Here is a 27,692-nt window from a genome sequence, read left to right as displayed (position 1 = left end):
AACCTGAATGCCGTAGGATTAATTTGAATTGCTAAAACTCCATGAGCTCCTCATTAAAGTAGTCATTAAAGCTATATGAAAAGATTTGCAAAGAGAAGAAACACTGCGTGCAAACGGAGACAACAATTGGAAAAGAAACAGTGAAACTCACAACAAAAATGTATAAAAGTGTGTATTTATATTCTGGCAAAATAACCAGACAACGCTCCATGCGCACAGCACGCGGTGAGCAGCTCACGGGTGTGCACACAGAACACTCAGTGTGCAACGGCAGGAAAGAAGGGGACGGGCTCTATAGCAGAGACATAGTGATGTGGTTGATGCTCCAACCCTGGAGACTTTCAAGGCCAGGCTGGACCAGGCCCTGGGCAACCTGATGTAGCTGTGCATGTCCCTGCTCACTGCAGGGCAGTTGGACTAGATGGCCTTTAAAAGTCCCTTCCAACTCTAAAGATTCTATGATTCAAAGTGTATTTTCCTCCACTGCAGTCTTTTGATGGGATTTACAGTACATGAAAGAATGGCTCAAATGACCAAATTCTCACATACTCTGTTCAGTATTTCCCATCCATTGTAATTCTAGGTAGTAATGTAACACTTGGGTGTTTCTTTGTCAGCTCCCAATTAACAGGGCTACCATTTAGTTGCTGACTTTGGCAATTTGGCTCATTTTACTTTTGGTGAAACTTCGTTTGGTTTCTGATGTGTTCACCCCATTCGTGTTAGTGAGGAGTACAGATCTTTAGGAGCATCTAAAGGGATCCAGTTCTCCTTCCACCAGTGTTGGGATGTGCAGTTTAGTGGATGAAACATCAGCCCCAAAACATCGACCCTGTTCTTGTCTCGAGGTTCAAAGCTGTGACATTCATTTCCACAGCGCTCAACCACAGATAGTCTGCATTGAGCAAGGAAGGGGGCAACATGGTGCAAGGTAGTCGCACGCACACACTCATGCATACATGCATGCACAAGAAACACACACACAAAGATTCAGCTTGAAAAAGAGCAAAAGCTGGACGCCATGCCCATCCCTTGTGACAACGCCCCCCCTGTAACAACTGGAACAGTAAAAACAAACAAACCCTTTTTGTTTCCACTCAAGATTATTCGAGTAATTTTTATTGAAAATATAAGATCTACAAAGCCATGGATACCCAGCGTGGAAGAACTCATTAAGTTAGCACATTCATCTCGAAAAGGAAAATTTCAGGTTGACCTAAGGTACAATAATGTTCAATTTAAAGTCACATTTTTCCTTCTGGAAGTTTCGAATCTCTTTTCATCAGGAGGTTCTGTGCAAGAGCTGCTTGTCACAAAAGGAAACACTTTACAATTCATGAGTGTGTTCATTATAGAATCAATGAACAGCAACAACATACTAGCCTGGGTTGGTTTTTTTCCTGTTAACAGTCGTGTGTTAAAGTAAACTCTTAGTTTTGTTGGTTGTTTTTTTTTCCATGATTTGGAAATCAGTTACATATGCACCAAAGGAGCTAGTAATTTCTGCTGCTTGTCAGCTACACACAATGAGGATATTGCTGTGTGGTTTCCCCAACAATGAGGAGTTTAGTAAAACGCAAGGTGTATACAACACAATACCAAAACCTGCATCACAGAAAAGGTTAATTGTTTTCTTATTCAGCTGCCAGAGTTGATAACCTTATGCCCCTCCCCAGAGCCAAAGTAGGGGTGGCCATCTGTTAGGTTATGTGAATTAAAACATATACGTTTTCCTTGTTGGCAAGTTCCAAGCGGTAAAGCGAGAGTGCAAACAAGGATCTGTAAGCTGCCACAAAATGTATTCGTATTTCTACTCGGTGTTGTAAGAGCCAAAGGGAGGACACGTATGTCAGGCGTTGAAAGAACAACTGAATCTTTGTTTTTGATCACCATGGTCAGTGTGTCATGAGGTCTTGCATCTGAATGCTAAAAATGGCACCACACTTGGACATCCCATAGCCTCACACAGTACATTTGTGTTTCCCCAGCCACTGAGCACTGGTCTCACGGAGACCCTGACTTTATAAGCTAACAAAATATAGATTTGGGTGCTGAAGAATCAAAGGGAGGGCTTATACCATTAACCCTCGCACTGAAACCTAAGTGTAGGATTTTACTTAAAGCCACACTGAATCAGCTGCGAGAGGGTGAAGATATAAACGCACCTCTCTACTTCATCGGTAGGAAGGTGGACAACTGACCATTCAAACGGAGGGTCTGGAAACAAAGCTTAGTTGTCCTTTAAACAATGAAAAGGAGAGGCATACATCAATGGTCACCAAGGCACAATATGACAAAGGTGAAGAGTCCCTGAGACTCTGGTCTGGGTCTGTACCATTCCCCTCCCTATACAAGTAAATGAGAACATTTAGGAAAATATAATACAAAATCTCTTACAGGAAATATAGACTACACTTGCTAAAATCACTTCCCTAAAAGTGTTTATAGCTTTTTTCTCTTTTTTTTCTTTTTTTTCTTTTTTTTTCTTTTATTTTTTTTTAAAAGACCTCCTTTAAACAGGTAATGCAAAGACTGGTCCATTTTTTTCTTACCCGGCAAGCCAAGCTCTAATGACTTCACTAAGCAGAAGTTGTATTAAAATACATCTCCGTAGTATTGCTATAATTGGGGTAAATACGTTCTGAACAGCTGGATGAGTGCTAAATAAACTTTGCTGTTTTACAGCATACATTTACATTTTTTGCACTTTTTAAAGAATAGAAAATGCAATTATAGTGTGCAAAAGAAAAAAAAAAAAGGATTAATTATCTTCTAGCTGAATACTGGAATCTTAAGCCATGCCTTCCATACAATTGTATCGACGTGTGTAAAAAGAAACAAAATACAAGCAAACAGAAATTTCCTTTCCTTGCAAGGAAAGAGGAGCCGTCGCAACCTGCATCGCTTGAGGTCTGTACTCGTCAGGCAAAGAAATGAAGAAAAAAACCCACCAAAAACACTGAAATGCTTCAATGTCGTCCATCCCACGGTAACAGGTCCGAACCGCAGCGCTGCTCCCTGCTCCTCCTGTTAACGTGGGTGGAACGGTTTGCTGCTGGTTGGATACTGAATACAAAAAAGCAGAAGAGAGTTGAGATCATCCCACATGAAGTCATTGCTAGAGCTGGCTTTTCCCCCGTTTTGAAGTACAGTAGTGACTTGGAAATACGACCTTTTCTAAAGATCATCTGCCATTGGAAGGTTTATCCGCCTGCTTTCCCCAGACAACAACTGCTGAAAGAATGGATACAACAGAGCCTGCTATACAGGGTGCCATTTCTTTTTGTTTTTCCCCATGTAAAAATACCACAAAAAGGAGTTTTAGGTTTCTGTATCTCTCAATCGGGAACGTGTGGTTGTTTCTGGTTACGCTTCCGTGTCTGAAAATGGTTTCTGCAAAATCAAAAATAACTGTCAAACTTCCTTAGGCCATGCTTCCAACAGTTTGAATTTAATACTTCTTGAATGGAATGACAATTTCTTTTCTTTAATTTGCGGCAGAGCTACATCAAGCTAGCTTTAAGTCACGACTGTACCTAACCACAGTTCTCTGCAGCAAACCCATGATTTACAATATCTAATATTGTGGTTACAGTGCAGGGAACCGTGGGTAAGAAACCTCCATGTCAGAGTACTGTGGTTGGGGTTTCCCGGAAGAGTGGCAGTTGACACCTCTGGAATATTCATATATAAGTGCTTTCAGTCAGATGGTCCTGAGTCGAACTGGTAACTCAGGCACTATGAGAGCCTGGCATTCAGTCTGCGGGAATGTGTGTAACCTCCGTCGCTCGAGCCGCTTTGCAAACTGTAGTGGTCTTCAGCATCGCTGGCACTTCCAACACTGTCCATTTCACCGGGTGTAAACTCCATTCCTTCAATGTCTACTTCTAAAGAAAACAGAAGAAGCACATGGTCAGGAACGCAGCGCCTCTAACAAGTCAGCAGGGGCCAGTGCTGCCTGTGGAACCCAACGCTCAGGTAGAACCCGAATCATTCATCTTCTCTAATTAAAACAAGCCTGCGACAGCAGCTCCTGAGGTAAGCAGCACCGTGTCCACCTGAGAATTACAATCCCTTCTGTCCTCACCTACACAAACACACAGCGTGACATCAGCACCAAATGCTGTCCCAGAACCGTTCCAACCTGTTCGTGGATGCTGATCTTAAAAGACGAACCAAGAAAGCCCAAACCCTCTGTGCCCTGAGCTGTAGCACCACAGGCGGCAGCTCCACCGGTGCAGGTGTTGGCCCGCAGTGACTGTGGAGCAGCCAACTGCCCCCAAAGAGCTGCACTGAGACCAGCAGCTCCATCTCCCGTGGGCCCTGACAAAAGCTGCGTGTGTGAGCTCTCACTCACGGACATGCTGCTCATCAAAAGGTAAGAATTGGTGACGGGGAGCTCCGAGAGCTCGCTCTTAAATGAAAACCAAATGCAGGAAACACTGGGTGATCACTGCACTGAAAACGCCGTAAAATTTCATGAGAAATGATGTGAAATCAATTTATTCACGCAAATGGATTATGGCAAATAACTGTTATGCAAAGAATATGCAAAAGATGCCCTTGTTTTTTGCTCTGTACACTGCGAAATGGAACAGTTTTGTCTGGGTTTTGTTGAAAAATTGATCTTAGCTCTAAGCTGTGTTTAGCAGAACAGACTTTTTTGGCTTCCCTGCTTCCCCCTCCTTCCCGCAGTTCCAGGCCCCTCTGGGCAGCCCCCGCACAGTTACCTTGTTCAGAGTCGGTGGATATTGTTGATCCCATGCTGTCAGTGCGGATGCGCTCCATGCCCTGCACGGAGAGCTGCTCCAATCTGCGTTTGAGGTAGCGGTGTTCCCGCTGTAATTGTTCTTTAATATTCAGAGCTTTCCGGTCCTGTTCTTCCAATTTCTTAAAGAGAGAGAATATCAGTAAGCCAACAGCCTGTACTTGTGTTAAGGCGTCAGTAGCTTAAGATCTTCTCTAATCAGTTCTTAGAGCACAAATTGATGACCAGACAGAATTACTTCTGTTACCACCCTGTAGAGCTCTGTCCAATTTCAGCTGGCCGGTCCAGAAGTGAATTGGTTTCACAGTGAAAGAAAAAATGCCTCAGGGACCCTTCTTGCCACCAGCAAAACCTTCTCAGCTAAGAGTGAATGATTGCTGCCTTGGTTTGGGGAACGCTTAAATCATTTTGTCAGGCAAAACTGTCACTACGTTTGATAACTGGAGCACGGCTCCGGTCTCAAGTAGAATTTTATGGCTCTTTAGGTGAAACAAGAGTTATCACCATAAAGGAACCCTCACAGGCTCCTTCAGTGCTCCCTGCTCTCAGGCTATGGAAATGTTCACCATTTAAGAGTGCTGCATTATCAATACTCCAGTATTACTTTATATATGAAGTAGGAGGAATTTACCAACCATTCCCTTCATTCTTGCATTTCTCTTTCCTAGCACTTCTCTGATAACTCTATGATAACCCCCTTCAAAATCAGCACTATTAATCCAATACTTCTCAGCAAACAACCTGTGAATGGGTCCTTTCATGAATCAGCCCCAGATCTTTCCTGTTACTTCAATAAAATAAGGCGTTCGTTTTGGAAAGAAAAAGAATACCTCACAGTGTGTAAAAGGCAATGCACTGCTGATACAAAGGGAACAGCAGGGATATTCTCTTTTCAGATTTCAGCTGAGTGCTTTTCCAATCACTGATAGCTATGTTCAAAAACGGACTACAGAACTAGAGAAGAAAGTAGATGGATACGACTGGATCAAAAGCAGGAGCTACAAACAAAACGCACGCACACAAAAGGCAATTCTTCCTATCTAAGTGATGAAGTAAATTACAGGTGCTGGCAGAAACAGCACTCATAAGCTACAGCAAATTTCTCTTTGAGCAGTGTTTACATGAGCACTGAGATTTAGGAGACATACTGGGAGTGAAAACAGCTGCTGCTGGCTCTTCCCTACCATCTGAATGAACCTATGTGTGGTTTTCTAGAGGAGGGTGGGGTGGGGTGGGACAGCACACAACAAACCAAGTGACTGCAAGGATTCTGCTGTTCTAATGCAGCCCCAAAAATATAGCAGATATTACTCAACTCGGCAGCTTCCCACCTGAATGGAACCTAACTTCTGTGGCCTCACTGTAACCTGCTCCCAGGCCACACGGTACTCAGATATGCACCATGCGTCGGAACACGATGTTACAATAAGCAATTGGGTAAGTACAACCATGTGCACAGCGCACCACATGCGCCCAATTGATCACATTTCCTTTTCCTGTATTTTCCTGGCCGAGGTCCCAAACTCTAACAACTATTTTGGGAACGAACTCTGGTGATTCATATCCAGGAGACCCAAAACTGTCTGATCTCTCAGGGCAAGTTTCAGTGCATGGGTGTGCGTGTGAAAAGTTCAGAGCTAATGGCTGCGTTGGAAGGGCCGGGGCAGTGCCTGCTTTGGCAGCGCAGAGGGGAGGTGGCTGCCTGAAAGCCTGCAGACATGATGGAGGGGAGCAATCAGGCATTAAAACAGTGGAGGTGGGTTCAGTTCGAATCTCGAAAGGAGAACAAAATTTCAGTTTCACTTTTGAGAAGAGGAGCGCTGGGTACCCTGCACGACGGATGGGGGAGAATCCGTTCCCAGCTTTGTTATCAGCAGCTGAACTGTTAACTGCTGGCTGATCTCTCACACTTGCCACTTGTAAAAACAGCCTTTCAATTCGTATGCATAAACCCATGACAGGGGGGCAGCCTGAGACAAAACCCACACGCGGTGCCTTTCATGCGCGTTAGCCTGAATTATAAACAAGCAGCCAAAATCTCCAATGGTCAAAACTGGGGTTGCTCAGCTGGGGTAAACGTGCTTACAAGAGCTCAAGAAGGAGCTCAGTAACCTAGTTGACAAGAATGGCTTTGCTTAAATTCATCCTTAATGCTCGGTACAAATTGCAGCCATTTCTGCAGTTGCTCTGGATGTCACTGCTGTGCAGCAGCAGGCTGCTCTCCTAAATACCCCCAGCTCACTGGCAGCATTCAGCCTCTCACGACACCTTTTACCTTCCTCTCTTTTCCCCTAACACTGAGAAAATCCCAGACGAATAACTACAGTCCTGGACGTGGCATCAGAAACCTGTTCTTTAACCTCCTGCATTTAAATACTTAATACATTTAAATACTTATCATCATCTATCTGCATTTCCATTCCCCTGAAAATGATGAGAGTGAAACCACGCTGTCTTAGGAAAGAGGACGGCTGAGGAGGGATCCCCTTTGCGTTGCTGTGCACACGTCTAACCTGTACTGTTGCTAAAGCCCAGCTGAGGTTTCGTTTTGGTTTTCAGCTGGCGGCTCAGGTGTTGCTCACACAAAGCGTGCAAAGGGAGCGGCACTACCAGGAGATGAGGTTTTCCTTTTGGTTTCTTTTCAGTGATGGGCACATGCTCCAGGATCTGGTTGTTGGGGTTGTCATGGTTTTGTGGTGTTGCTGTCAATATTCTACATCATAACATCATGTGCAACACCACAAAACCATGACAGGGGTACAGGATGAGGGTGAGACTCATTAGGAGCTACAATCCCTTCGACTCAGTTATTTCATTAGCAGTTATTGGTATTTTTTACATTGAAATCAGTGCAGGACAATGCTACTTTGCTCAGTCCTTAAGAAATAAGTACATTCATCAACTAACACCCATGCTATATGTATGTTTTAATACAATGAGAACCATTAATAATCACAAAACCACCATTTCATATATCCGAGGCTGCAAAGCACATAAAAAAACCCAACCTCATACCCTGAGTTAAAACCCTGCTTCTAATACAGACCAATAGAGCCAGAAGATCAGACATATGGATACAGATCTTTGTGTGAAAATTCAAACTCCTCTCTATGGATACACATTCTGGAAGATCAGGCTTTAAAACGATAAAAATACGGATGAATGTTTTTACCTTGATATGCATCTTAGCTCTTTTCAACAGGCTTAGAGTGGTGTGTCTGGTGCTGTCCGGCCCAAGAGGCACAAGCTGTTTTAGCTGTTCCAAATATAGCCGGAGTTTTGCCCGTCTGCAATTATTAAAAATGAAGAGTGTTGTAGTAAAGTTGCACTTCAATAGCACATCCTATATGCAAACACCATCTGTTTGCAGGATCTCTCTGCAAAACTCAATTCAACAGTGGCTTCCTCTCCCATTCCTTTGGCAAAGTTTCAGACCAAAAGGTCACTTGAAATGTAGTAATGCTACTTGGCACATTCATACGCTATTTTCATACCTATATTTCAAAGCAGTTTGCTTAGTCTGGTTATTCCTAACCTAAGGAAGGGGGAGCACACCCAGAGAAAGGAACTCAACCAAGGCTGCACGTTGAATCTGTGCTGGAATAAAGAAGAAAAGCGGAGGCTTTGCCCCAGCCTGTGTGGTTATCCAGGCCGTGGGAGGGAGCAGAGGCTGCACACCAGCTCCCCCTGCCCAATGTGACGGCTGTACTGTGCTGCAAGGCATGGCTGCTTCCAGCTGTACCCCTCAGCCCTCACCATAGACCTTTTTTGCTCCTGTCCACGCACGGACCCACAGCCCTCTATGAAGGAGCCAAAACAGCACTTGGAACAACACCAACAAGCTCCAGCAATATCAGGTTCATCACTCTCACTCAAGTGATACCGTTACCACTCCCAGCAACCTCTCTCCTGTATTAACGGCATCAAATCCATTGGTAAAGAATGAGGATAAGCAAAGTGGCATTTCTACAGCCAGCTGGTTTCCAAACCTTTGGCATTTCTTTAGGGAGGCACTGGCAATACAACACCCCATGCAACTCTACTTTAACTGCCCAAAGCAAGGCAGAAGCAAACCAAAGAACGTTGCATCTTTCAGTTTTACATGATGGAAATAGATGCATTTACGTGAGCAACATCTGTACCATTTTCTTTCCACCAGCCCAGACCGAACAAAGCAATGATCTGGAGCCTGCCTACAGCCCCCACACTGCACTAATAATAAGCGAAGCGGATCACAAGTGTGACATGAATAATTATCTGTTTCCAATCTGCTATATGCTGCATGAAGGAAACCGTGCAGGAAATGTAATGCTCCTGGTCAGGACGCTCAGAACAAGAATTCAGCATCAGTATCTGAAACGCAACTGAAGAGGATTCAGTGTACACCCCACCTAACAACAGAACGCTTTTATTCCACAGGTGGGGGCAGCCCCAGCAGAGCACAGAGCACCCCTGGGACTGCTGAGCTGAGCCATGATGCTCTGAGCTCTGCAGCGCATCCAAAGGATGAAGTGCCACCACTGAGGGGTGCTGGGAGCTACACAGAAAACACAGGTAACACTTCATTTCTGTTTCTATAGCCTTTAATAACTACCTGGTTTTTGTGTGTGTGTGTTAACTAAAATCTTGCTGTGGGCACTGAATTCAATTCATCTTTTTGTTTTCTAACTGGCCTCTAAACATGCACACAGCCACTGTGTCACTCAGCTTGTGTACAACTTGGATGTGAATCTATTTAGACAGCTGCCAGAGAAGTGGGGACTGAGGACAGAGGAGGACATGGCAAGGAAGAGGACAAGAAGAGTATCGACATGGTGAACAGTTAAACACACAGAACAGAATGACTGCTTGCTGTAATTAGAAGTATTATAACGAATACACAGCACTGTTCATCTAAGGTCTACTTAATATTCATCTTGAAATACATTAATGGAAGCCGGGCTCCATACACAACTTATCTGCCTCTGTTGCTATTTGAAGGCAGTCTGCTTACTGCAGGGTAACTCCACCCCATCACAGTTACTACAGTAAATACCCCTCACTTTTCAGTTCTGTAGTGATACTACAGATCACAGCCGAAGCAGGGGACTCCAGCTTCACAGCAGGTGAACTGTCACATGCAGCATCAGCCAGCACTGACTTCTCCCTGACTGCAGGGAACCGCCAGCTCTTCCTCCTCAGCCCATGGGAGCCACCCAGGAGGCGGCCACAGAGGTAATCACAGCCTGAGCTCTTTGTGTTCCGCACATCAGGCCACGTACTCCACCTAGAAAATAAGCAGAGAGCTGCCTGGTCCCAGAGGAGCTCAGCAAGTCTCAGTGCCCGCGATGCGGCTCAGCGCAGTAATTACGCTGCTCCGGCTCCTAAACATGACACCTTCGCCCACACCACGCATGATGTCAGGCGGGTACGGCGCTGCTTAGAAAAGCACACGCTTCTCCCTCCTCATGTAGACACACAGAAATATTCCCCTCACTGCTGCTCCTGGATGCAAATATATTTTACACCAAGAAATGGAATGCTATGTTGCAGAGGGGGGGAAAAAAGAACAAAAAGCCTATTGTTCACAATGGATAATCTCAATTCCAAGAAAACTGCAACAATTCCAAGAAATTCCTACAATTTCTTGACAGGTGGTTGCAATGGGAACAAAATACTCCTCGGTAAGTCCAAATAACGAAATAAGAGGCAATGGCTGTCAGGTACAGGCTGGACATTAGGAAACAAATTGATTCCAAAGGCAATGCACGTGCAGAACAGGCTGCCCAGCAAGGCTGCACAAGTGCTGCTGCAGGTTGTCAACATTCACCTTGACAAAAGCACAGAGTTTCACGTTCCTTCCCATCTAATACAACACGGGGCTGTATGATCATGGAGTGACCCGATCCACCTACAGGCTTTCCATGGGAGCTCTGTGTAGCTTTTTTAGACACCGTGCAGCAGATAGAAATAGCCTGCAGACAGTTAAAAAGTAGGCAGCAAACAGCACAGAGCTGCCGCTCAGGCAGCAGCTGCACAGCTCTCTGGTGGCGGCGAAGGTACATCACACTAAACCACACAAGTACAAATCAAGAGACCTAAATTGGGGTCTGCTGTTTAACCCATTGATCTGCACCAAGTCAACAGGAAAGGCGAAGCTTTCCTTTGGCAATGCATGTCCAAAGCAAGCTGCTCTGCCCTCCCTGTGGGACGCCTCAGCTCGGCCGAAGTGAAATTACATGGCACGGACACTCGTGACAGCTTACAGGGTGGCAGTGGAAAATGCTGCCATGTCCAAGCATGTGTGTATCTCACCGCCTTGGTGGGGAAACCCACACAGACAGAGCTGCTGACAGCCCTGCACACACCAGAGATATAAGCACGGGGCAGGCATGCCTTCCAGGCTGCACTCGAAGACAGCAGCAGTTCCCACTATTGACATTGTGCTGCTCAATGCCTGTGGAAAGCATCAAAATGGCAACGCTCATCCATTGATCCCTCAGCAGTCACAGACAAGAGCACAGAGCTGAACATATACAGGTCGAATGCCACCTTGTGCATCAAGACTTCAGCTCACAACCTCTCCAAGTCAGAAGAATGACTCTCTCACACGTACACATTCTTGTGCTGGCTCAATTCTGGCAGTAAAAGGGGAGGGCCAACTGGACCAGCAAAGCCTGATGTCCCATGGCAAGTCCCAGAACAGCCCTGACTGCTCCACACCTACTGACCCCAACCAGCAGATCACCCAGTCAGGACACCCTGCTGTCCCGGCCAAACTGGGAGGTGTGTGCAGCAAGGATCTGAAAGCATGTATGGGCACGAAACACTGCTTGCATCACAAGAAGGCCCGAGCTGTGCCTTCTGCAAGATGTTTTCGGTGCTAAAAATGCTTGCATGGCTGAACACGCGTCTGTATTTCAGAAGTCCCAAATTTAGTCTACTAAACTCGCTGTGTCTACAGGAGGTTGACACACTCCTAAACCAATTGCTAAATATATTTACTTGGAGATGTTTTGCAAATAAAAGGACACTACAGATCAAACACTCAAGTGACGCTCCAAATGCAGCCATTAGAAGCTGCACTACTGAAAACAACAGATATATATGAAATAGGTGCAAAAATTAGAAAAACAATAAAACTCATCATTTCTGCACTTCATCTATTTCAATCCAAGAAACTGAGAGCTTCAGAGCCTGCCAGGAAGTAAGTCCTGTCCCACCTCAGAAGGAAAACGCCAGAGTTTTTAATACAAACAGCTTCGAAAAGCAAAAGGCTGTTAGGGGTAACCTGAGTAGAAATAAATCCAGGAGGTGTAATAGTCCTACAAACTGGACTGAAGCATTTCAGATTCCTCCTATCGTGTTTCGCATGTTTTTCCACATTTAAACCTATCCTGGTCCTGTGCTGTGCAATGAAGTTAATATACACAAGTTTAAATATAGAGTGGTTACTAAATTTTTCATTGTTGCAGAATGACTAAGTAATGTGGATTAATAACGTACCCAGGATAAAGGCAGACAAGGATCCCTGCAACAAAAAGTCACTTCTGAAGTCAGATATTCTCCAGGTGAATCGGAGGGGTTTGGGTTGAGCCCATAACATCAGCTCAGAGACCTGCAGTGAACCACAGGGTTTGCTTCCTTAAGAAAAGTGATTCTCTCTGCCCACCAGACAAGAAATTCAGCATGAAACACAGAAGTGAGCTGCTAACTGCAGTCATAAAGTTCTGTGCTTTTACAGGAAGAATCTTCACAGTTTTAATTGTGAAATGCCACCACCTGTATGGGGAGCGGTAAAGCTTTAGAATCAGCACGAGGATGCTTTGTGTCCCGTTCCGATCACGATGAACACAGACAGCATTACTGTTCAAACCCTTATCAATAGCTGTTACTAGAGATGCCAACCTCACAGCCCACCCAGTCCCACCCCCTGCCATGGGCTGGGTGCCCCCACCAGCTCAGGCTGCCCAGGGCCAACCTGGCCTTGAGCACCTCCAGGGACGGGGCACCACAGCTCTATGGGCAGCTGTGCCAGGGCCTCATGCCCTGCGAGTAAAGAACTTCTTACTAACATCTAACCAAAATCACCCCCTTTTAGTTTTAAGAGTCCCGTCCCCCCCCCCCCCCCCCCCCCCCCCGTTTATAAGCTTCCTACAAGAGCTCCAGGTCTTTTATTTTTATGCATAATCACATCTGAGTGACAGAGTTTTTCTACAAACAGCTTTATGGTGCTAAAAACAAAACGTTTGCATGTTATTTTCTGTACTACTGGGTACCACTGTATACATACATACAGTGTAGATACACACACGACTATTTACCACACTGCGTAGCATGAGCTGGTATTCAGGCACACCTGCCTTCCTCTTCCTTAAGGTAACGCTTTTCCTCAAGTGTCAGGAATGATATATTTGCAGCTCTGCAGTGCTTTTAATAAGCTACCAAAGATGATCCTGCACCAATTAAAATGTATTTGTTTGCACAGGCATTTAGAGTGATTGTATTGACAACTCCATTATAGCAAAATGCTTCTGAAGAAACCTTCCTATTAATGGTCCAGGCAGAATTCAGAGCATCTTCAGAACAAGATCAAACCCAACGCAAGCTAACAGCCCTCCACTCAAGTATAAAATCCTGCCTTTTCCATATTTTCCATATTTATTTCAGCCAGAAACACTTTCAACACTTATTTTTCACTCTACAAAGGATGCCTTGAACATATACCCGGTTTTTCAATAGAGGCTCATATTCGAGCTGCACAATCTACTTCATCTACACAAGAAATTTACTGTAGTGAAAAGGAAAGCAAAGCTCTTAGTATTAAAGCACTGTACCATGGCGAGGCACCCAGCGTGCCGCACTGGGACATTCTGATTGCCTTGAGATGTGTGAAATATGCGCTCACAGCTGAGCGCCTCCCAGTCAAAAACAGAGAGTTCAGCAGTGCCCGTACAGCAAACTCCTCTGGTTGTTATTAAACAAGGGAAAAACAAATCAAGCAAATGAATCAGCGTTCTGTAGATGTAATTCTCTTTGAGCTAAGGACGAAATGCTGAAATTTGTGCTGCAGGTGAAGATTCATAGGTTTGTTCTAAGTCGTATTGTTCTGCCTTTGTCTAATGCCCCCCACAGGTCTCTGCATCTTAATTCAGCATGGAAGCACAGGAAGGTACTGAGGAAACAGATGGAAAAACCTGCGATCAGAGGGACTTCAATGCAACAGCCCAACAATCTCCCTGTGTTGGAGAGGTGTGGATCTGAAGGGTGGACTGTTCGATGGATTAGGAACTGGCTGGACGCAGCCAAAGGGCTGTGATCAATGGCTGTGTGTCAGTGTGGAGGCCGCTCACAAGTGGTGTCACTCAGGGGTCGGTCTTGGGACTGTTGCTCTTCAACATCTTCATCAGTTGATCTTCATATTTTGTGCCTCTGTTTCACTAAATTGAAACTGACCAGACAGCTCCAGCAGTGAGGTCAATGGTCTTTGGGTGCTTCTGTGATGTCTGAATAGGATCATAGAACCAGCTGAATTGGAAGGGACCTTTAAAGATCATCTACTCCAATGAGCAGGGACATCACTTCCATACAAAGGCCACGTCTGCAAGTATTTCTTGTCATCATTACCTTTAAAAGAGCTCACGCTGCTCTGAACACGGCCATCAACAAGTCTGCATGTGAGCAGTGCTCAGAAATGAGTGTTGATGGTCCTAACACACCACAGAAGACAGAAGAAAACATCTGCTGCCTGTCACAAGTCTTACTGCTTCCCGACTCAATGTTTCCTGCACATTTTCACTCTGAAAAATATTTACGTTCTCCGTGTCCCTGTACAGTGTGCACACTGCAGCATTCACTGTGCATTGTTTACTTTCACTTAGTGCCACTTCAGCCCACTCACTGAGCCAAGACCCCACACCTTTAACTTTGCTTTTTTTCCTTCCAAAAGTTGCAGCTCATTCACGTACCAGGCCTATTCCTACATCATTTAGCAAGCGTAAGTTGAAGGAAATACCTGCAATACCACAGATGTACACATTTTTGGCCAGGCACATGTGTTGGCAGCAGCACGAGGCCAGCTGGGGACAGGTCAAGCTGCCTGCTGTGGGTGCAGGAGGCTCTGGCTGCTGCTGATACCTGGCAGGCCCTGCTGTCCATCTTGCCCTCTTCCCCTCTTTCTCCTTTGCCTGTCCCTCCAGCCTCTCCCTGTCCTGAATTATCATTAGCATTAGCATCAGGCTACATCGACATTCCTTCATCTCTCAGGGTTACCACAAGCAAACTTCCAAAGCTCTTTGCACACTGGTTGCCGTTGGATGGTGGGCTGGGGAGGCCAGAGCATCTCTGATGGCAGCAGGCAGACTGCTGAGGGCCCCAGAGACACGTTTTATTGTGGCCAGCAGAAGACATAAAATCCTTATGGCGCAGTTAGTGCCTGCTACCATCTAACTCCTCCATCACCTCCCACTCAAGTCCTCCCGCCACTGTGAGCTGTCAGGGACGTGTATGTGATGTGACAATGCTGTCTGCCCTCCAATGCCATGCTCTGTAGGCCAGTCCCATAGAGGACAACATCCAAGTGGACTGCCTGGTTTCCAGCTAAGACTGTTCCTCCTATGGACAGGGTGAGCAGCATGCAGTCACGCACAGCAGTCAGCAACATGAGCAAGGCCCAGGGGCAGGCAGGACACAGCGGCTCTGCCTGGTGCCAGCCACGGCCACAGGGGAAGCACAGCCCCAGGCTCAGCGTCAGGACCTGAAGACAGGTACCTGACTGCCCTCACCTCTTCCTGTGTACCTGTGTACCCACACTGCTGCTCCCAGCAGCTGGGCCCCCCCTCTGTTTTACACTGCTCTTATTGAATGGCAGCCACGGGGTTTAACAGCCCTTCGCTGCCTCGTCTCAGAGATAAGTAATTGAAGCACGCAGAAATCTGAGCTGCGCTTCTCAGAAGAAGTCAATCAGAATTCACTAGCTCTAGAGGGACTCCCAGAAGCACCACAAGCTCACGATGGCAGCTGGATACCATTCATCTGTCCTGGATACCGACCATCTCAGAGTCACACATACAGGATTCCCCATCCACTGACCAGAGGCAGTAAAATCTCTGACCTTCCAAGAGTGTGAGGCAACAGGGATCTATCATTGTGGGAACTGCTGAAAGGTTTCGCCCTTGCAGAGATTTGTTTTTTCCTCTGCAAACAAAACAGGAGTGATTTCAACCTAGATTTAGCATTGTAACCTTCAGGTTTTGCTCATCTACAGAAAGCAGCTTTCTGCATTTGAAACCTTCAAACTCAATGTCAAACAAGCGTGAGTAATCCTCACACCTACAGAAGAAGAATTTCTGTTTCAAATGTCTCCTATTTTTAGCTCTGTTATCTACTGATTATCTTTTAACATTTACCTCCCAAACGCTTTTGAGCAGCACTGGGAGGTGCCACACAGCACAACGGGCAGCGTCACGCTGCACCTACCTAACATAGGGAGACCAGCAATGTTTGTGGTGGAAATACATCTGTACATACCTGAAAGTAGAGCCTACAAAAAAAAAAAATCCAACTGTGTTTCCACTACATTCATTAACTGCTTTGCTCCTCCAACCTCACACTTGTTTCACACCTTAAAGTGCACACACACTGCAACTGAGTGGTCCTCCTAGATGAGACCTCTCCAATCTATCTGTATTTCTGGCGCTTATGTTTCTTACAGGGAAACTTCAGATTTGGAGTTTGTTATCTCAGAACAGCGACAGACCAAATCAGGTAAGGCAAGTGGCACTGCAACATCAGCCCATCCCACTACTGAGCAGCTTTACTTCCCACTTGAAGTGACACGAGCTGCACACACACACACACACACACACACACACAACCTCAGAAACCCCAAGAGTGGATGACAACTCCATCTGTACACAAGGGCAATGCTCTTTGTTCTTTGGCAGCAGTGGAACACAATATTCCCTCCTGCTCAGCAAATCCAAACCTCCTGCCTCACGTTTGCAGCTCTGCTTCCATTTTGCTGCCTTTCCCCATGCTCCTGTAAGGAATTCATCGAGGAACTGCAGAGCATGGGGTGAAGAGAACTGCATTTACCAAACTGAGGAAAAGCTCTGTTATGACCGGGGGGTTGTTCTTCAATTATCAGCCTGTTTCCCCACATCAAAATGCTAAGCAAGAACATCATGTCTCAGGACAGCTGCCAACAGGAAGGATCTTCAAAAAAATTAAAGAAATAAAAAGGGAAGGGTGGGGGGTACAGCGCTCAGAGAGGCACAGAGATGAGCTGCAGCACAGCACTTAGGGAAGGGAGCACAGAACAAGGCCCAGTAACCTCCTGCCTCACTTCATACCTCCCTGCAGACCTGGTTATTTTATTTTACAGAGTAACAGATGCCTGTGGCTGTCACTCGACTGTCTGCTGTACCTCTACATCCAAATGGAAAGGAAACATCAGGTACCCAATTTAACCCCAAAGGCCACCTCCAGCCTAACAAATGCCACAGGAGCTCCACCAGGCATCACAGGCATGAAACACCCACCACAAGAACCTACTGCTCACACCACACCTCTGAAGCACCCATCTGTCCATGTAGGCACCTACCAACCACCTCCTCAGTCTCAGAGGCAGGAAGCTCTGACTGGGAATTTAAGCACTAGAAATGCAGGTTCAGTGCTACTTCTTACTTCCATCTTTGCTTGCGCTGACACTTCCTGGCCTGTATCATAGAAACATTAAGGTTGGAAAAGACCTCCAAGATCATCCAGTCCAACCATCACACCATCCCCACCATGCAAACAAACCCACGTTCCTCAAGCTAATTGGCTTTTATGGGAAGGATGAGGTGGGCTTTGCTGTCTTTATTAGTGCAGACACTTGAGATGCCTTCATTGAGGCAGCTGGGTGCTTCTTGTCCCTGCCAGTGCCTGCAATAGCCAGCTCAAGACTGGCTCTGGCCCCAAGTGAAAACACCAAAGGAGAAGAACAAAAGAAATAACCCTGAGCTAATTAACAACACGCGTCCCCAAACGTCCTGCTGAACGTCCCAAACTCTGCCACTGAAACCTTGTAATTAGAGGTGGGTAGAAAAGATTCTAGGTGCACATATAAACAAATGCAGGGGAAGAATTAAATACACCAGCTGTAATTAAAAATTGTCTATTCCAAGACTACAGTGAATTCAAAGTTCAGCAGCACTTCTGTAATATTTCTTCCCCCAAACAATGACCCAACCTGGTGCCACGGGACAGGGCAGAGTTACAGATATCTGACAGCCCTGCCTGAAAGCTTAGACGCAGCTTGTCACAGCACACACAGTGCCTTGTTTGTGATACCATTTCCGTTCTATTTCCTTGTCCATTGAATGGCACAAAGCTGACTGACTCTGCACCAGACAGGGTGCAGTTGTGTATAATATGAAAGCGATCCATTTTGAGATGGCAAGGTAGGGAAAGGCTCTTCACAACTCTCCCCCTTTCCTGCTTCTTCCTTCCTCGCAAGATACAGCCCTAATTTCTTACAATGTTCTGAAATTATCTGGTAATAGAAAGAAAAACAACAACTTGAAGCTTGGACCCATCTGCCATTTGAGTATGTAAATCCATGCAATGGGAACCAAGACACCTGACAGCTTATTTCAAATACCTGTTAGCAGCTAAACCCAATAGGTGCTTCCAGCCAAACATACACAACCAGCTCCCAAATTTCCCTACGAGAAATTATTTGCTCCACCCACACTGTTCATTTCAGCAGTCAACACAACAGCACTCACCTATCGGGATGAAGGCAGCTTTCTTAGGGGAATTAGAGGGTTTGCTACCTTTATGTTTGTAGATACCAGCTGCTTGGTATGTACAACACACAGTGTCAGTACAACTGATACCTGCAAACACTGCCAGTCCTCCCGACTTTAAAAAGCGACTGCTGAGTTCTGACAGCAACTACACGCCAGGCCCTCATTCAGTATCCTGCATCTTCATTCAGTATCCTGTATGTTCATCCAGTTATCTGAACAGAAACACCCACAAAACAAAGGCAGGTCAATCTGTTAGGTGTTAATCCCGAGGTGCCCATTGGGAGGACAGGACTCCACAGCATTTCTCCAGGCTTTTAGAGACTTTTCACTACACTTAGAGGGAATCTTTCTTCTGAACCTTCTGCTTTCTTGCTGTAAGGCAAAGCTTAGCTCAGGTTTACTTAATGTAGGGCAGGCAGCCTGTGACTGGAGTTATTAAAGTTACAAACATTGCGACAGATGACCTCGTGTACACGCATCCAAGCCCACACCTCTTCTGTATCAGCTCCGTCGATCTCCACACGCTACATAATTAGTTATGCTAATTTATATAGAAAAAAAAGTTGTGTAACGTAAGCGAGGCTCAACGAGTAGAACTAGCCAGTGAGCCGGCCTGCTGTGATCCAGCAGGACGCACACAGCCCCGCAGATGCAGCTTCCATCTCAGAACACACCACGAAAGCCCAGAACAACCCCCTCCTTCCAAAAATAGGCAGAGAGAGACAAACAAGGGAAAATCTCATCCGTCCTTGTGAGATGCACTTTTTAGGACAAGAAAAGGCAGTTTTAACCACATGACACGAGTGGGGCTTTTGGTGTTTGTTTGTTTGTTTGTTTAAAAAAAAAAGGTTCAAATTAAACTGCTGTGAAGGAAGAGAATTCTGCTGTTTTTACAGTTCTGATCCAGTGGCTGAGCAGAGCTCCCAGCCCCACAGCTGCACGTTCCATGGCACGCTGTGCTACCACGTGTGCTGAGGAGAGAAACAGACCGAGAATTAATTCATCTGTGAAGGAATTCTGTGCAGCCAATCTAAGCCACGGGCTGCTATAGCCAAGTGTTTGCCAACAGACACCAAAAGGAGAAGGTGGCACCACCTGCAACAGGAAAGTGTGTGCTGCTCCATTCAGAAAGCACTGCTTTCAATGTGGGACCAGGCCACACTCCTCTCAGGACTCCAACAGCATAATATCCCATGGAAAGGGGACTAAAGCAGAGCCAGAGGTGCCAACACAGCACGCAGAGGAGAGGATGGAACAAGAACCCCACAGAAGAGCATCACCTCCTGCAGACTAAGCTGGTACCTCAGTGTCAGCCCCAAGGACACTGGGTCACCACACACTTTGTGCTCAGAACATGTCTGGGAAACATTAATCCACTCTCCTGTGGTGCAAGTCCTGAGCTCAGTGCCCGTCAGGCCTTAAACAGCAGAGCCATGCTCCTGACCTGCAGGTGGACCCATGAGCTCCAGCATCACTGCTCCCAGTGCTCACCTGAGGGCTTCCACAGAGATGTCAGGCTGGGATTCAGTCAGAGATTCCCATTGTGTTCTGCAGGTCTAGCTCCAGAAACAGCTCCTTAAAGCCCATTAGCTGACTAAATACATTAAAAATAAATAATCAAAATCCACCTTACTTCCTAAGCTTTAAAGGCACACTGCTCTTTTGCACAGGTTGCCCAGAGAAGTTATGGGTGCCCCAACCCTGGAGGTGCTCAAGGCCAGGATGAATGGAGCCCTGTGCAGCCTGATCTAGTGGCTGGCAACCAGCCCACAGCAGGAGTTTGATTGGAAGTAGATAATACTTAAGGTCCATTCCAACCCAATCCATTCTGTGACTCTATGACTGTATTTTCCACATCTAATTCAGCAAACCTCTTCCTTCTCCAATTAACACAGCAGCCACCAGCGAGCAGCTCTCCTCCTGTTTGCAGAGGGCAAGCTCCAAGCTGTTGTATGGTTGAAAGTGGAATACAACACTCTTTGCAGATTAATTCCTAAGCTTCACCTGATTAATGCACCCCAGAACAGCAGTCCAGGTGGGATCAGACTTGTTGGGAGTGCGTGGCCAGTGTCACGTTGCTGTGGGCACTGAGAGGACAACACTTCAGCACACTGGAATTTACAATGGCAATTGCAGCACGTCGTGCACGGCAAACCACAGGTCTGACATCTGGTTTGTACCTGAGGATGAGGAAAAGTGAGGGAAGAATAACACTGCAAAGCTCTGATTTCATTGACTCCATGGATTCATCAGACTGAAAAACATGGGACAATTCAACAAAACCACGGGATTAAGCTCTCAGTTCTGGGGGTTCAGTGTTTTAAAAACTTTGCTCAACAAGCTCCAGAAAATACTTCTTAAGGCATTTGAAGCCATGAACCCCAACGTACGCTTTGCTCCTCAGCTGGAAGCCTGAGGTTAAAGTACAGGCAGGAAGGGGTTTGAGCTGGCTGAGGCCACACCGTTCAAGATCGTCCAAGAGGCAGAACTAGCCAGAAGGGAGCAGGTATTTGAGCCATGTTGAGCCTGCCCACAGAGGCAAGTCAGACTCTTAGACATCACCTTGTTTAAGCAGTGCAAAGGTATGTTTACTGCTGTTCATCTGAAAACCCCCTTACACCAACAGGAGGGTGTAGGAAGTCCTTCAATTGATGAGAAATGGGTAGCAGTGTGGAGGTTCTGCTCTGCTTGTAAGACAATGTGGTTCCCAAGACTCACTATCTGGATGGTTTACACACCGTCTGCACATGTTGTAGCAATGGCAGCAGATTTTATAGACCCATTAGAACAGCGGTATCTGCACCAGGTCAGCAAGACCCATCCAGTTCAGCCATGTGTAGGCAACAGCAGCCAGATCTGGATGCTAAGGAGAAACATTACACTGACAAAGGAGTGAAGTGTTCTGTTCTGTACTGCAAATTAATACTGCCACTTGCAGAAGCGATTCCACCCTGTCCTGAAGCTGCCATCAGGGTGTGCCTGAGACAATCAGCTGGGTCAGGAACATGAACTAAGAGGCACAGCAAGCCTCCAAATCCGGCTGCACAGGGCAGCAACCAGGCAGGGCTGCACTCACTGCGATGCCCAGCAGGAGGACACACATGGGTGATCCTTCCGTGGAAGCATCTTACGTCCTCAGCTTCCAGCAGACCCTTGGGGGATTTCCTGAGCTGCACTGTAACCTTTAAATGTGATGGATCAATGCAGTTGGATCTTTAAGCGGCACAACGCTACTGTGATGGTAATTTGGGTTTTGAAAAGGCAGCTCATAGTAAAAATAAACATCAAGTATTGTTTTGCTATGCTGTTATTTCAGTGACCTTTGAGTTGTAAGTTTATCAGCAACTGGTGAATGCACGCTTTCTATTAACCCTGCCATTTACTAACACAGAGAAGCAGGGACGGAATTTAAAGACCACTGTGCACTCTCCAAACAACGAGTAACACTTCACGTGCAAAATTACTGTACCAATGAGTGTGACAGTGCTACTTAATCAAAACCCTTATTTATATATGCTTATCTGTTTCATACACATAATGATGTCTGCCTGGCAGGACTTTAGGCTTAAGGACTACCCAAAGCACGACACACAACGAAGGAACACATTACCTTCAGCACACACGGGAACACTTTCAGCCTCCCCTGACCAGCGCTGTAAAACACTATAGATTTGGCTCATTTAGAAACATCCAGGTTTTTCTTCTACTAAAATGTTCTGCAAGTCGCTGTATCTCAGGTATTTCCCATCCTAATCCTGCACTTTTACAAATCTCAGACTGTCTCCCACAAAAAAACCCAGAGACCTGGCAGGGGCAGGAGGTCACTGTCTGCCTCAATCAAGCCAAAGCTCAGCTTACAAGATGGGAACAGCAACACATTCCCTGTCCGTTTTAGGAACACTGAAACAGAAGCTTTTTCTTCATTTCCTCACTAATTCTTAGAAGCTGTGCTTTAAAATTGTTCCATTTTCAAAGGCTTTGCCATCCAAAGGGTGAGAGCTCATGAGTACCACTGTACTTCCTATTTCTGCTGCTCAGTGAGAGCCTACGGATACAAAGCTCTAGAAACACTAACAAACAATATATACATGTGTATTATTGTATATTATTCGCTGTATCATTAGGAACTAGTTACTTTTGAGTGCCATTCTGACTGACGTGCCTTCAGCTATTACAGTCTCATTTAGAACATCATTTAGGAGGAAGTTTTTCACCCAGAGGGTGGTGTCACACTGTAGCAGGTTGCCCAAGGAGGCTGTGGATGCCCCATCCTTGCAGGCATTCAAGGCCAGGCTGGATGTGGCTCTGGGCAGCCTGGGCTGCTGGTTGGTGACCCTTACAGAGTTAGACCAGGATGGACCATGTCAGAGTTCTCAGCAGAGCATCCTACTGAGGCTCATACCAGAGAGAAAGGAATCGAAGAGTGAAGTGCTGACAAACGCATCACTACAGTTTTGATCTCAAGTCTGTCCTACAAGAAGAATTTTGCTGGCGTTATATCCCTGTTTCCATTTGTCTCCCTCTCAGCATCCCCTCAAGATTGTACCAAAAACCAGCCCAGTACATGAACACACGCAGGGAGCAGGTGCTGCCCTCCCCACTGATGTCAGAGATAAAGCCCCACACGAGCACAGGGCACAGAGCAGCACAGCTCAGTGCTGAGTGGCCATGCAGCATTTTGGCTCTATGGGAGCACGGGAGGAGAAGCAGCCGCTGCTGCCCCTGGGCCTCGCTGCGGCTGGGAGCCATTAAAGTTTACAAGACGCCTGATGGATTTTAATGCCATTTTAGTAAAGCGGAGCAAAGAACAGTACGGTCGGTATTATCAGCTCATAAACCCACTGTGCTGGAGGAGGGGGCTGTTAAAAAACAGATTTTACAAGAGTCCTTCATGCCAATCCATGAGGTAACTAGAGTCAGGCACATCTCACTCGCTTTGGGAACACCGGTTTGCACATACAGCGATCCTGCACTGATCTGCCACTCACACCAACCACCACTAATAGTAAAACCACCAGGAACAATAAAATCTGGCTTCAAGTGCAGCAAAACCTGAGGAGGTGCAACAAGAAGATGCAGCTACAAGTGTTAGCTGTGTAACCACAAGCACACCCTGCAGTTCACCTACTTTGACCTTGAGATGGCACAGAAAGGTGATCTAACGTGACAAATACCACCCAGTGCACCACTAGAGATACAATGCAGAGATGAAAACAAGAACAGAACTTGAACAATGAGCAGACCCCAGTCCTGTCCCTGCATCTGCTACAAGTGGAGCCGTGCTGCTGCAACACTGTGTGGAGAAACATGGGGAAGAGGAGGCTCAGGGTGGAGAAATGACTGGGGGAGAAAGGAGGGATGGGCACTTTGGATGGTGACAAGTCAGTAATGGAGGGATGGGAGGAAAGGAGGAATAGAAGTGAGTATCCAGAAAGAGGATGGAAAAGAATAAGAGAGTGAGAAAGTTGTGTAGATTGGGCCAAAGGTGGTTTTTGTTCTTAAGAATAAAAATGAGATGAAAGGGCAGAATTCTGCACAAAGCTTTTTCTTTGAGCACTGATCTCACTGCCGGAGCCGCTGCCCTCTGCAGCCCAGGCCTGAGCCGCCCCAGTTCCTCCCATCCCCAGGATGACCACGTGGCCGTTAGGCAGGGCCACATTTACTCATATTACAATTAAACTACAGGAAAGCATGTTGGCATGCGAGGGAAGTGATGACCGAGCTGCTACGTCACTGTGGCCACAGAACACATGGAAAGAAAGGAGAGAAAAAACGTGAGAAAACCCCCAGTGAGCTCAGTCCGGCAGCGCCATCAAAAGCAGCCATCAGCCACTGTCACACAGTCAGAAACAGGCAGCTGGGCACAGCTCATCCACACTCACACCTCTTTGATCCATGAAACCCAAAATACCACGCACTAATGAAAAAGCATCCCAAAGGATGGGAATAAGAACGACCCCAAAGGTTTTCCTGTATGGTGCACTCAAGGCAGTGATCCCACAGCACACTGCAGTAATCTGAGTGCAGCTTCAGGAGCAGCCAGCCCTCACCTGCCAGCAAAGCACAACAGCTCCCAGAACTGTGCAAACATGGGGCCTTTACAAACCACGTCTTTAGTGTCTAATGAATGCACACAGTAACTGCAGTTTCCCACCATCAATTGTCCTGCATGAGGGCTGCAGCTCAGGAGCCCACACACAGCTCTGCAGCAGTGCAAGGGGAAAAACACCTCTATATGTACCAAGAAGCAATGCAAGTTACAAGATCAACATTAACTGTACTTCAGGCATGCTTTTAAAACAAGAAATACTTCTGCGTGACATGTTGTTCCCCCAAAATAACCCACCTTAATCACAATATACCTCCAGCAAATAGCTGCTGCAGTTGGGTTCTTTATTAGTAACAGCGCAGTTAACCAGTTACAGCTTTAATTAGGCAAAAGCTAATTACCAGAGGTGATTCAAAAACAGCACAACGAACAACGTAAAATAAAGGCAACAGAAAAGCAACATGGTACCTATTAGATATTAGTTGGTAAAAAACAACACTTAAAAGATGTGGTGCAGAAGGAGAAGATCTCCAACAGTGTATTCTGCACTAAGCACAGTCACTCTGATGTCAGCCACTCATCCCTCCTTTTCACACAGGACTTACCTATGTTTTTCTAGTTCGTTGTGGGAGGATCTATCAAAAAAAAAAAAAAGAGAAGTAACATTAGAGGACGGGATAAATAGCAGCATTTGGAACATTTAAAAACCAGCATAAGAGCTCTCTAAAATGTATATTCCACGTATTATGAAACAGCTGTTTTCAAATCACTTTTACATCTCTTAGATATTACAAGGCACCGAGTTAATTTCCATGAGTAAACGGTGGGTTGGGGGGAATGATAATGAATTTGCATTAATAAAGTTTTCAATAGATTCCGCGAATGGATTGGATGTGAAAAAAAACCACACCAAAACGATGAGGTTAGTATTAAAAGCAGCCCAGGAGAGCTTTATCTGCAAAGAAAAGCTGTGAGGGGGCAGCAGTGTTAGATCTGAGTGCGGATGAGAAGGGAAGAAGCACCCAGCACCCAGCGAGATGGTGTTGGAGCCAAGGGAAAGCAGAGGGAGAGAGCAGCAGCCGAGCGCTGCTGTTGACATCTTAGTGGCAAAACAGAGGAATGCTCTGAATTCTTCTGAGCCTACAAACAGCAAAAAAAAGCCCAGTCCTGAGCTGCCCACACCGGTACAGTGCGCTGTTCTCTTCCACACTAACAGGCTTCGGGGTTTATTTGTTCCCCCCAGCTGATGCCTCAGGTCTCTGCCATCAGAAGGAGGCCCGAACTGCTCAGGGATTTGTTGTTTTTTCCAATTGATTCAGCTGGAAATACCGATTTTATTTATTTGTACAGCTCAGACTAAAGACATTCCCAAAACAAAGTTACTGTCACCACTTTGAACCCAGTAACTTCCTGGAGTATTACTTCTGTCAGAGCAGAACTAAGGACGACTATGGGGTGACAACGTCCCCCTGACCAACACGTGCCCCATGCAGCAGGAACTGCCCTGTCTGTGCCCACCTTGATGAGAGCTGCACCATGAGCATTATCTCTCTGGCCTCAGAGAGGAAAAGGGAAAGAGCTCGTGCAAAGGAATAACCATCGAAGAAAGCCACAAGCAATTTATTTCAGGCCGGCACAGCTACTGATCCCACAATGAATTACGTGAACAGCCCTCTGTGGGTTAAGGAAAACCCGGACACACACAAGGTTCAGCACTGATGCTGCTCTGCTATTGACTGAGAGCATCCCAGTGTCGCTACTGAGACATCAACTAAGCAACCACTGCCTGCCATCATTTGCTGAACAGCCCATGGATTATTTTTATAACTTGTTACACCAAGGGAACCACATCCAGATATTACAGGTATTCCTCCAATACCACACGAGCACTCCTGACTGACACAGTGAGACTGAGAATGGATTATGAAGGTACTCCGTGCTATATGTGTATATATGCTATGGCTACTCTGCCATATCAAGTTGGGGTAACTTCATTTTAACATCCTTGCCATTTGACCCCAGTAAGGTCCCTATTCCCATATATACACTGAGACAGACCAAGCTTTAGCTCCTGAAGCAGCAAAGAACATCACAACCCACCAGGCAGCACTCACAGAAACACACAGCAAACAAATGCTCAGTCTGGAACCACTCTGCACTAAGACTGGGCAGGTTGGGGGCAGTCACAGGGACAGATGTGGAGGAATGTGAAGAAGCAACACTGGCAGATGCAGCCAGGCCAGCTCTGGACCACACTCCCATGAACCAGAACAAATGGCTCCAATATCTGCCTAACGGGGACACAGAATCCACCTCGGTAACTGCAGCATGAGAGAAATGGCACCAGCAGGAACTGAGCAACACTGAGCAACACTGAGCCCTTGGGGCAGCCTGGGAACTAAACCTGGAGAGCTGACATCTACCTGACCACAGTTCCATCTGCAGAGCAGCCTCTGGAGGAGGCTCAGGGGAGAACACATTGCTCCCTACGAATGTCTGAAAGGTGGCTGCAGTGAAGCAGTGGTCAGCCTCTGGTCATGAGAGCAGTGACAGGATGAGAGGAGACGGCCTTAAATTGCACCAGGGGAAGTTCAAGTTGGATGTTAGGAAAAATGCCTTCGCTAAGAGTGGTGAGCTATTGGAATAGGCTGCCCAGGTGGTGGTGGAGTCACTGTCCCTGAGGCACTCAACAAGATGTGGCGCTGAGTGGCACGGGTTAGTGAGCATGGTGGGGTGGGCTGACACTTGGACTGGGTGGTCTTAGTGGTCTTTTTCAACCTGAATGATTCTATGAATGCCCTACAACCTGATAGGTGCTATGGAAGGATTAATCGGAAAGCACAATAGTTTTCATTCACTTGGTTTCTTTGGGGGAGGAGAGATTAACCTCCAAACACTATTTACTTTCTCCTTCCACACTACAGAATATCACAAGAATATCCACCTGCTTATGCTCCTAATGCAGCTTGAAGTGAGGGAAAAGTCAGAGCTGCTCTGCACACAAACCAGCACTCCAAGTGCTACAGCATTTCAGAGTGGAGGCTTTTACTATTTCACTGATCTAGGGAGCAGACCAGGAATAAGAAGATAGATGGATATG

The 27,692-nt window shown here is 46.2% G+C and overlaps 1 protein-coding gene across 3 annotated transcripts in view; it reads right to left on the bottom strand.

The window, feature by feature from the left end:
* Positions 1–1,084: 1,084 nt before the first annotated feature.
* MXD4 (MAX dimerization protein 4) overlaps positions 1,085–27,692 on the bottom strand; it is a 32,405-nt gene continuing 5,797 nt past the window's right edge. For all 3 annotated transcript variants that reach the window (XM_015862719.3, XM_015862720.3, XM_015862721.3), the window contains exons 3-6: positions 25,198–25,227; positions 7,941–8,055; positions 4,731–4,890; positions 1,085–3,887 (exon numbers count right to left, since the gene is read on the bottom strand). In XM_015862719.3, coding sequence (XP_015718205.1) covers positions 3,739–3,887; positions 4,731–4,890; positions 7,941–8,055; positions 25,198–25,227 — 454 coding nt within the window. In that variant the 3' untranslated portion in view covers positions 1,085–3,738. The remainder of the gene's footprint in view (positions 3,888–4,730; positions 4,891–7,940; positions 8,056–25,197; positions 25,228–27,692) is intronic.

Source organism: Coturnix japonica, chromosome 4 (genome assembly GCF_054131305.1).
Source record: "Coturnix japonica strain WE chromosome 4, WE-NBRP24, whole genome shotgun sequence".
NCBI classification, from domain to species: domain Eukaryota; kingdom Metazoa; phylum Chordata; class Aves; order Galliformes; family Phasianidae; genus Coturnix; species Coturnix japonica.
This window is presented reverse-complemented; position numbering and strand designations above follow the sequence as displayed.